At 30.5% G+C, this 11,757-nt stretch overlaps 1 protein-coding gene across 9 annotated transcripts in view; it reads right to left on the bottom strand.

Annotated features, from left to right (window-relative positions):
- Positions 1 to 11,757, bottom strand: part of LOC106458567 (CLIP-associating protein 1-A-like) — a 199,705-nt gene that overhangs the window by 2,593 nt on the left and 185,355 nt on the right. For all 9 annotated transcript variants that reach the window (XM_022384825.1, XM_022384827.1, XM_022384830.1 and 6 more), the window contains 5 exons: positions 10,035 to 10,198; positions 3,895 to 3,973; positions 3,042 to 3,188; positions 1,909 to 1,995; positions 174 to 298 (listed from right to left, as the gene is read on the bottom strand). In XM_022384825.1, coding sequence (XP_022240533.1) covers positions 174 to 298; positions 1,909 to 1,995; positions 3,042 to 3,188; positions 3,895 to 3,973; positions 10,035 to 10,198 — 602 coding nt within the window. The remainder of the gene's footprint in view (positions 1 to 173; positions 299 to 1,908; positions 1,996 to 3,041; positions 3,189 to 3,894; positions 3,974 to 10,034; positions 10,199 to 11,757) is intronic.

Genomic DNA, 11,757 nt, shown 5'->3' with positions numbered 1-11,757 from the left:
CTTCTGAGGATGAAAGAAAGAATTTGTATAGCATAATTTATTTTTTCCAGAAAGTAATGAACATTTTATGCTTAACGTTATCTTGAAAGAAAGAACATGAACACATTTTATTGTCTATAATATGAACTTGCTTCTTTCTTTCTCTCTATCTCTCTTTTTTAATACTGACTGACCTAGCTGCAGTGTTAGGAGAATGAAGAGTTGCTGTGATTGGACTGGGTGGACTTCTCATGTTGAAAGCAGAATTACTGTCCATGCTTCCACGCCTTCTTGAGCTCAGTAACTTAAAAGCACTATCCTGGAAAGAATAATAGATAAAAATTAAACCAAAATCAATAAAACTTATCTTTATAGTTCCACACACTTTAACAATAATCACAGTAAAGGTAGATAATATTTTTATATAAAGTCATTTTGACTCTCAGAGGTCAATGGGAACAAATAAAGTTGTGTGTTTTCCAGCAACGTTGACAGAATTTACAACAAAACAAGATTCAATCAAAATATTGCTTTATCAACTTTATACATGCTATAGGAGTTTAAACAATAGCCAAATACAGGTGCCAATTATGTAGTCCAGTCACAGTACATTTGTCAGTGCATAGTCCCAGTAGTGTATTGAGTATGTTTTTTATATATATAGTAATGATCTACAATGTGGCAGGTCATATCCAGTTATTTATAACCATATATTTTACTTTTCTCTGCAATAGCTTCAAATTAAAATATAGAAATTGGTAAAAACAACAACCCAACTATAAACATAATTCAACATGGTTAATATAAACTTGAAATTATCATAGCATAGAAAAACCATACCTAAGAAACATTAGAAACTGTCTTGTATATTCAAAGTTTTTCTTGTAATGCTATGAATCTCAAAAAGTATTGAGTTGCTCTCAAACACATCACAACAAATAAATAGGATTAATATTCAGATTTAGTTATGAAATAATGAATTTACATTTTACAAAAAGAGACAATATATGAACTTTGTAACTTGTCTTACTGAAATTTGACATCTGAGTCAGGTACCATGACTACATACTAAACAAATAACCTATATTTAGTACTCTGATACACTTCCCCACTTCAAAGCTACAACCTAATTTTGTATTTAACAATGCAATATTCAAAGTTCAGCCATTGCATGTAAGTGGATCATAAAAAACCTATCCAGCTTGAAAGATGTCATACAAAGTGTGACATAATTATGTAAGTTTTAAGCGGCTAATAAAAAAAAGTTATGTTTTTTTCATATAAATGTCTACAGTACATCTTTAATTTCTAGAGCTTATAATTTCATATTTTGAAATTAACTATAAAGTGATTGATGTTTAGAAAAATGGCATGGAATTTTCATATTTAACATTTAGAATGAAGTATGCGTGTTGGATATCTGGTTGGAATTCTTATTAAACGGTCACTGTTAAAAATATCATTAACTTTACAATTTCTAAGGCTCATCTACTAAAATGAAAGTTTTAGGGTAAAAAAACAACTTTAAACTCATTTACAGTAAAATAATAGTAGTTTTACTAATCAAGTCCACAACTATTAGATATAAATAATGACCTTAATAAAAATAATAACTAACGTACTTAATAATCATGTTTTTATCCCAAGTTTTTACAGTCACATTTAAAAACTGCTAAACCTCTTTCTTTGCCTATGATTTCAAAACCGTTTTTAAGTAAAGTTTTTGTAAATTATTTCTTTTTAGGTATGAATTATAAGTTTAGAAGTGAAAGTTATGACTGGTATTTAAAGCAACTATTTTAAACAAAGACTGTTCAAACACGAATCAACACTGGACAAAAAATGGTCTGCTTCCCAATTTTTTAAGATAATTCAGAGTTAAAAGCAAACTAAACTTTAAGCAACACCATAGCGTGTGACCACACTTACTTGGTAGCTCTTTGATAACTGGTTTAGCAACATAGAAAATTCTGGAGTGTTCACGTTAAAGAGGCCTATGATGACATCTTGAGCAAACTGAAGAAAAGAAAAAATTAAGTACATGTATATGATTTGTGTACTTGTTGATAAGTGCACAGTTATACAATGGGCTATCCATGCCGTTCCCCACCATGGGTATAGAAAACCTTATTTTTAGAGTTATAAGCCCTCCTATTTACTGTTGAGCCACTGGAAGACATATGAATATGACCAACTGATGACACCATGATTTGCATGAGAGACAAAAAATTCAGTAATATATGCGTGTGTGTACACACACACACACACACACACACATGTACAAATAATTTGTGTACCATTTTATATATATTTGTATTTATTTATTTATCTATGTATATGTGTGTGTGTGGAGTTTCATTCAACTAGTTAGGCATTTTTACTGTGAGAGCAGAAAAGAACAAGGATATTAGTGTTATCCTTCTGGTCTGGAAAAAGTGAAAATTATAATGCAGAATAAAACTTTGTAAATTTACCATATGCATAAAAAGGTTTTAAATTTTGTGAATAATCAATCCTGTTATGTTTTGATGGAATATCACAAAATTCACCATATTTAGCAGCTTAAGTCCATTAATTTAAAGTTTCATTACCATTAAAGACATTTGTTAAATATTTTATCATTAGAGGTAAACAGAAAACACTGGAAGTGTAATAGGGTTTTAAAGTAGCACTAAAAAGTAGAATTTGTGTCTAAAGAATGACTCATCACCAAGCCATTTTATTGGTGCAATGTTAGTAGTGTGTTTTCTTTCCACAACACTCTAATTAGTCACATAATTTGTGTGAAAAAACAAGTATAATAGCATAGACAGTGAATGGTGTCAACTTAATATCTTAAACTACATGTCAGAAAATACTAAACACATGAATTGTACACTGTTTCCTATTAATAGCCATACAAAATAGTTGGGTGCTACCTAAACCCACTATTAACATCATATTATCTGTCATTCACAACTTAAAGTCACACTATTCTGCAGTTTCATACAATTGCTCATATCTCTGTAGTAAAAATCCCCACTACCAACAATAACATTAAATATATATGTGTGTATACATACCTTTCTCAGGTCATTGTTCTTGGGGTCAGCTGTCCAAGAGATGATTTTAGTGATGGCCTGTTTAGTTTCATGACTGGAACTGGAAAACTCATTGGGATCCATTATTCTCAGTAGGGAATGTAAAAAATGTAGAACAGTCATTTTCACCTGCCAAACATTAAGCAGAAGAATTACCTTATCAATAGCATGTATAAATATTCCATCTTTTAATACTTGCATTTTCTAAACGTCAGTAAAATTATGATGCGAAAACAGAGAAAAGTAAATATCTTTCAGCCTTTCTTTCACATCAGAAAATATCACTTTTATATTAATGAAAAGTTCTAAATAAAAGCAAATAAACCTATGTGTATAACTGTGTGCCAACTACATTATATATCCAGTGTCAATGAGCCCATTTACACAGCTCTTCTGGCTGGCTGGGATAGGATAGACATAGTAGTTCCTGAGATGTTCTTTTATATTAGTAAATATTACCTAACAACAGTTATTACAGTGTACACTAAATTAAGCTGATGAAGTGTAATTTTTCATTGATTTTATTTGTATCACAACATATCAAAATTAGGATAAAGTATATTTATTTAATTGATTTAAACAACAGATATTATTCTTTTGAATTAACTTAAGACTGTTAACATCAGCAAATTAATATGATTACAGGATCAAAAGTATTTGGGAATACTATTATTAGTTATAAATTTGTATCCAGATGATCAAATGTTGAAGCTGGACTGAACAATAATTTAAAAAATAGTCCTAACCTAACTTCATTTATTACTAAGTGTCAACACTTTCTTTTAATTTACTGAAATTTTAATATGTAAGAAAAATTAAAGTATAATAATCTTACCTTATTATTTGGTGTTTGGGTGGGGTCATTTAAAAACCGGATGATAATGTGGAAGAGATCATCACTTGGAAATGAATCCCTTTTAAGAGAAACATATCACTGACTATCTGCTAATAATAACAAATCACACTACTGTCTACAAAAAAACTAATAATAATAATAAATCAATAACATGGGTTTCTTTACATTGACTCTGAAACGTTTACTTTGTTCAAATATTCTATTATTAAGTATAAAATGAATATTATAATTTTTTAAAAAGTTTGCTTTAATAACATATTACCATTGTCAATTTTGTAATTATATTAAAAATGTTTTAACATAAAAATGCTTCCATGATAAGTGATTACGTGAATCCCAACAAACCAAAAATACATGTGTACATATGACTAGAAATCACCCTACAGACAAACACATGGTGTCTTCAGTAACGAAGGTAATGCTTTGGCAAGGAAAGAATAAGAAATAAAACATACAAGTGTTAAACGTTTTTTATTCACTTATCATTAAAGTGATAACATATTTGGTCATACAAAACAAAAAATTATTTTTTGTTTCTTTTTTAGACATTGACCACTGTTCTTGTGGGCATCTTGACCTCAGTGAACAAATAACACTCGAGATTTGATCCCTGATCATGAATCAATTTAATAATTTTACTTATCATTTGGTTAGAAGAAGAGGAGAGTAAGGTAAGTTTGATCTTTAAAAAAACTTTGACAAAAGATCTAAACTTAACCATAATTTAAAACATTTAGCCATCATGGATAGTTTGAACCCTCTAGATTCAGTTTAACCTGTTTGCAAAAATAAATATTAATTGTTGCATAAGTATTTACATATAAAAAAACTGCATACAAAATTCTCATACATAACTAAGTATATGCACAACAATACACACCAGCAAACATACCTACAAATGTCCCTTTACATTCATTACCTACATAAAACATCTAATATGTTTAGTGAAATTCTGCTGAACACTGTACGATGATTCAATAACACAAAACATCATCTACTGAAGAATACAAATCTCTGGAAAGTACAGGACAATAAAACGAACATTCTCCCCATGTAGTACTCATATCTGTGTCATACAAGTTTCAGGGAATTTTGCTGAATTACCAGAGGAGTTAAATATACAATGTCATATATCACATTACAAAAAAAAGAAACAGCTTTTACGAATCTCACATCTAAGTGAGTGGGTGGAGAGCATTTTTCAAATTCACCATTTATTTGAATAAATCAATCAACTAGGTGACTGTTTATGCCTTTTAAATGCAGAAGGTTCATTGAAACAAGATGTATGTAGTTCACAAGAACAAAGATCTTGACTTTCATAAGAAAATTGATACATGTCAACAAGAAGGGGCTTTATTATTACAGACCAGTTTTTTGAATGGATGTTCAAATACAGTGATCACTAAGGTCTACCAACAGTGACAATCAAAAGGGAATGTACCCCACAAAGAAAGACTGTCACTTCTACTTTTTGGAGACAGACAGAGATAGGGTAACTGAATAAGATCATAATATATAACAAGAGTCGGTCAAAATTCCAGTTGGTCAATTTCTTTAATAATGATCTGGATTAACAATCTAACAGTTGTACCATACAAAAAAAACATTACCAAAACTGTAAGATAGCAGCCATCAAAGGAATTAGTTCACACACTCGTCTCTGATACAAACAGGAAAGCACAGATTTAGCAGTATTTGGAGCAAAACTGTGAACAATTAACTCTCACACTAAGGGCTTAGCCAAATTATCCGAGTTCTTGACCCCAAACTGACCTTTATAGTTTCCATACTAAAACTTCTAATATGTTTTGTGTATTTTCACAAGATTTCGCAAGCTTTCAGTAATCATTAGGTCTTTTGTGGGGAGAAAAAAAAAATCAGAATTTTTAATGAAGTATTTTCACTAAAAATTTCTCCATGAATATATGGAGTTAAAGTGTTGACCACTCTGGGTGCAAAGTTACTTTCATCTTAATATTAGAAATACTTTTCTTCATCTTAAAAATCTCAAATTTAATTTGTGAAATCTCTAAAATCTCCTAAATAAATTTCAAACATTTTTTTCAGTAAAAGTTATTTTTTTATCTGTTATTTTCTCTACCCTAACTCTATACAAGGTTGGTCAATTTGACCAACCTCATAACTACCAAAAAAAAAATCAAAATAAATCTAAATTACCCTTTTTCTTTCTCTCTAGAATGAATTCCAATTGTAACATGAAACTACATTTGTTTATACTAAACAGCTATAAACTTGAAACAGTAAACATTTGTTTCTAGTTAAATTTTATTGTTTTATTGCTCTTTGAACCATGTCTAATATTCCTGCCACACAACTTGTAAATCACTTCATGAATGTGTAACTCACTTTACCCTGTTACCCTATCTCATTACATAATACAGGGGCTACTTGCAAGTTGCTTGCTAGCGTACCTTGTGAAATTTTTTTTTTATTATTATTAACCTTTATTTCACCTAATCTAAGCTAAAGTTTCTAATTTTTACATTTTAGTTACTTTTATAATAATAAATAAAAAATATACACGAAAAACAAGAAATAAAGTACTTACCTGTTTTTTGTTCTTTTTTTTGCTCTCAACTGTCGATGAAACTTAACCCTACTTTTTTATACTAATGGTACTACTGCACTAATTATTTTTTATTTAATTAAATAATACACCAAAGAACATAGAATAATAACATGCTAAAAGCAGATAATGTCCTACAACTATCACAGTTTTTCTGCCTTTCTAAGTATGCGACATGAGCTGTTAAAAATTCACCTAAGCTTGTTGATGTGTTTCCCATGGGAATAAGTTTGAAAAGGATGCAAAATAGACAATTCTTTGTACAGAAAACAATGTAATATATGTCATTTGATAGGTTAAAACTTTGGATTTCTACTTGTGATAAATAATGTAGTATTAATTATCAGAGAGAACTACTGGCAATTTGTGAAAGAGAGAATGTGACAGGTGGGTGTGGCAAGAGGGTGATCTGATTTTCTAGTTTATAGCTAAAGTTTATGATTAAAGGCTATAAAAAATATGCTTTTTCTGAGTAATAACTATATTATAATGAGTAACTTATGTGACATTTCATACTTCTCGGAGGGGGTGGTAAATAAATTAGAGAAGAGGGATTACCTAGACAGTAAATGCCACAATTCTCATACTGGGGGAAATTGAGGATCATTTATTTAAATATTGCCTTATAAAATTAAGAAGTTAAAGCTTATAAAATATTAAAATGTATTATTAGCTACATTTTGATGCCAAGTTTATTTGTATACCATCAAAATAAAGTAGTTTAATGAAATTTTAAATGTAACTCACTAAAACCTCATGATGTGCAGAAAAAATGGCAATTGTGAGAGGGTTAATAGAGAAAATTATCATAGCAATGGTTTGTTCCTCTGATTCCTTCAGAATGGTAAGTAATATCCAGAGAGTAACAAAACACTGTGCTAGTCCAATTCATACTACAATGTTGCATTTCCACCTTGTTGAACAAAGACTCTTCCCATATGATAATGCAACAAGATGGTATTGTTCAAATTAGATCACAGAGCAAGTCAGTGATTTCAGACATCTTTTTTTTTTGGTGGTGGTGGGGGGCAACACACTTACTAGATCTCTATACAAATGAGAATTTTGGGGGAAAACTTGCGAGTAACATTTGCTTCTATAATCATTTATTAACAATTCTGAACCAGCTGAAAACCACCCCAAATTTGTGAAAAATGTGATATAACATCTTGTAAAGTCTGAGTCTATACCACGATTATGTCAGGATATTATCAGAGTGAAAAGTGGTTGAAGCCAATAGCGACTAGACAGTGTAACTGAGGAGACTTGTTAAATAATAATACAGTCTAACCTCCACTTATGGTCACTTCTGTTAAGAAGCAAATTTTTACCTCTATGTATATTTTTCCTATATATTCTACTTCCCTTGACTAATGATCACTAAATTTCTGTAACTGAGTCGAGACTTTTCTGTTAAATGGTCACACAATTTCAATGAAAAATGCATGTAAATTCAAACCATAAATACATAACAGAAATACTCATAAGTCAGATATGCAATGGCTATCAAAGTTTCAAGAATGGGTACATGCTTATGGTAATGTTGTGATGATTGGATATCAATAGTTGTAATGGTTAATTACTTATATGATAATTTAATTTAATTATCAATTAGTTACTAATCCCTTTCTAACTTTTCTATTTAATAGCTAAACTAAAGAGATCATACAAGGCTTGACAACTATTTCAAGAACTGGATTCTACGTGACCCCCAGATTTCTCAGAGGTGGTTGCTTGTTCACACACATCTTACACATAATTCAATAACCTTAACACTAGCCAGGCAAGAATATCCATTCTGTCAATATTTGTACCCTACAATATATACAGCAGTAATGATAAGCACTTGTGATGTCTTCCATTGCTAGAGGCAGTTATGCTACTTTTACAAGATTATCTGGTAAAATTAACTTCTGCAAACAAGAAGCCTTGATCCCTATTTATTCCTTATTCAAACTTCAACAAGGATCAATAACTACATTCTACACTGTGTGTGTTCTCAGCTTGATGATGACCTCAAAAACACAAATTATTAACTAGAAAAATGTGTTAATGCTATAAAGCTGTTAAAATAGGAAAAAATCTCTAAAAAAGCTGCTCAAGAAATGGGTGTAGGTTGGACTCAAATTCAAGAGTACTTGGTGTATGAGACTTTAAGGCCTCGAATGGCTGATTACACAAATTTCTGAAAGCCTCGTTGTCCTGAAAAACATGAATAATAAGATGAGATATTGACAGCAGTGTAGTCTGAGACTAGGAAAGTAAACTGTCAACAATCTGTGAGGAATATAAGCTCAGAGACATTTTCAACAACCTATCTTATAAAAGTAAGTGAATGCACAAGAAGAACAAATAGCTAAAAATCATACCACTACAGCTAGTACGATTAGTAAAAAGCTTAAACCCTTCATAAGAGGCAAATCAAACCAGAAAGATTACTAGTCATGTACACACTTAAAAAAAAAATGTATGACTAGCAGAGCATTTGAAGAGCAACTCAAGTCTGTAAACTGCAAGACGAGAAGAAAGTAAAGTTTTACTGTCTGTACACATTGCCTCAGCCCATCCATATTTAACACTAAAAAAATGCAAAATTGGTATTTTCCCCACCAAACAAAACAGCAGGGTCAAGGAATAATTCAAGCTTAAGTTATAATCACCTTCAAAATGAACATATTCTTGTAAAGGTTAAAAAAAAATTAAATTGGTATTGATCTATTAAAAACAAAGATTTCAGACACATCTATTAGTTGAAGCATGCATGAGATGATCTTGAGATATCCACAAAAGAGAAGCATTCAGGTGGAATCGATAGTTGATAGTAGGGTCAATGTCAGTATCGATAATGTTGATGATGTACTCTTAAGTGTTAAAAAGAATTGTAAATTTGTGAATTTTCAGAACTGGTCAAGTTAAAGAAGCTCAGTGTGTGGCAATAATGTTATTAACTAGGACCTGCTGGCAATGAAGCTATTAAAAAATGACATAGGCAGTGATAGTGACAATGATAGTGATTCATAGCTAGAAAATGAAGAAAAACAAGTGTTTGTAATTAGTAACGTTCACACTTATACAGCACATCTTAAGATATCCGTTTGTTCAAAGGGGAATTCAAAGTTTCTTAACAGTATAATTAAACTTTGTCTTTGGAACAGAAATGGAAGTTAGAGAAACTGTAAACTAGACAAAAATTACAGACATTTTCATGTGGAACAATTAGTAGACATGTATGGAAAACAGTAAAACAATGTATTTGTATCATTAAGCAGAGATAAAAATGTAAACAAGAATAAAAAACTTTTGTCGTATTTGCCTAAAAATATTACACACATTTTTTTGGTGAATTTGTTTTCTACACTCCTCTTTGTCACATATTTTTCTTTATCTTATATAGTAACTCCTACATGTAAGTAGACCCTCTGTTACACAATCAAAATGTTCCAACACTTGGCTAACTGCTTTAATAAAAGTATAATTAAATCACTTCATACTACTTAACATTAAAAATATAAAATAAAATAGCACTAACCTAATTAAATCCAGAGTTTTCTTTATCTTGGTTTGGACAGAGGTCACTGTGTCTGTACCAGACTTGACAAAGAGACGTGTTAAAAGAATATACAACCAGCCATGGAGGTCCAGCTGGTGGACATGAATTAATTCATGCAGGGCATCGAGAAACAGAGTAAACACCTATGATGAAAATAAGTTAACCAATTAAACTAAAGTCCACTAATTAAATATCTGATCATCTAAAAGATGTGATTTAAGTCTTGTAGATTTTATCAGTATCAAATTATATGCTAATTTGACAGATTAAAACAAAAAATATATTTTAAACTTTAGTTCTCATTAAAATTTTCTGAATTAATGTTGCTGATAAAAATATTAGAGAAAATGAAACCATATTTCAACACTAATATTAACACAATGATCCTTTAACACAACAAAGGTTAGCCATCACCAGACACATAACTGATCATATCCTAAAGCCAGGAAGGGAGAAAAATGGAAAGGTTTTGTGCACAACTTAATGGAAAAGAATCACCTTTATTGAAAACATAAAGGATAGCAGTGTGGTAACATAAAAGGTATTAGAATATTTTAAACTAAAGAAGGCCTCAGTATAGAAGCTAAAGTGTCCAGAAAGAGAAAAGAGCAGTCCATTTAAGCCATATCTTTACCTTATCAACACCGTTGACACAACAACATGAAATAATGATGAAGTGTTGAAAACAAATACACCAAACTACATGAGGTTGTCTACACGTGACAGTTTATGATAAAAATGAATTATCTCACACCATGTAATGGGAAAGAATCAATTTACAAACTGCTAACACAAAAATGGGAGACAGGTTGAACTACATAATGATGTGACAGGTGAAACTATCTACATATTAAATTATGATTTTTATTTAGTTTTGTCCAAACTTGGTTATTTCCTAATCAAAGCCAGGAACACTTATGAAGATCGATTAATAAACTTCCTAAACTCTACCACAATATCAAAATCATCTTTACTGCTTGGTCAATCTATACTTTTTTTTTCATACAACTACTGATAACTGATATAATTCCAACTTTTACCTGCCCCTTTAATGGACATTTTAAGCTTATTTATGAGACGGTTGCTACAGTAACAACTAGCTAACTGACATAACATTATTATTTTATGTCACCAAAAACGCTCATGATACAATAGATGTTGTTTCCAAAAAGTAAGATGAAAATATTAACCTGAAGATATATTTAAAAAAAAACATGTTTTTTTAAAATATCAATTCAGCCTTTCCATATAAGCTGGTACTTTTACTTGCCCTTAGCCGAAGGCCAGTTACCAAACAATTTAGTTGTAAGAGTTACTCAATATTCAATATTAATGCAGTTTAACATAATTTTTATAACTACTATAGTGAAGAACCTCATGAAGTATACCTTAGTATGAGGATCATCCTTATAACTACTATAGTGAAGAACCTCATGAAGTATACCTTAATATGAGGATCATCCTTATAACTACTATAGTGAAGAACCTCACGAAGTATACCTTAGTATGAGGATCATCCTTATAACTACTATAATGAAGAACCTTATGAAGTATACCTTAGTATGAGGATCATCCTTATAACTACTATAGTGAAGAACCTCATGAAGTATACCTTAGTATGAGGATCATCCTTATAACTACTATAGTGAAGAACCTCATGAAGTATACCTTAGTATGAGGATCATCCTTATAACTACTATAG

This window comes from Limulus polyphemus, unplaced genomic scaffold (genome assembly GCF_000517525.1).
Source record: "Limulus polyphemus unplaced genomic scaffold, Limulus_polyphemus-2.1.2 Scaffold487, whole genome shotgun sequence".
Classification (NCBI taxonomy): Eukaryota; Metazoa; Arthropoda; class Merostomata; order Xiphosura; family Limulidae; genus Limulus; species Limulus polyphemus.
The sequence above is the reverse complement of the archived record's forward strand: the minus strand, read 5'-3'. Positions and strand labels throughout refer to the sequence as shown.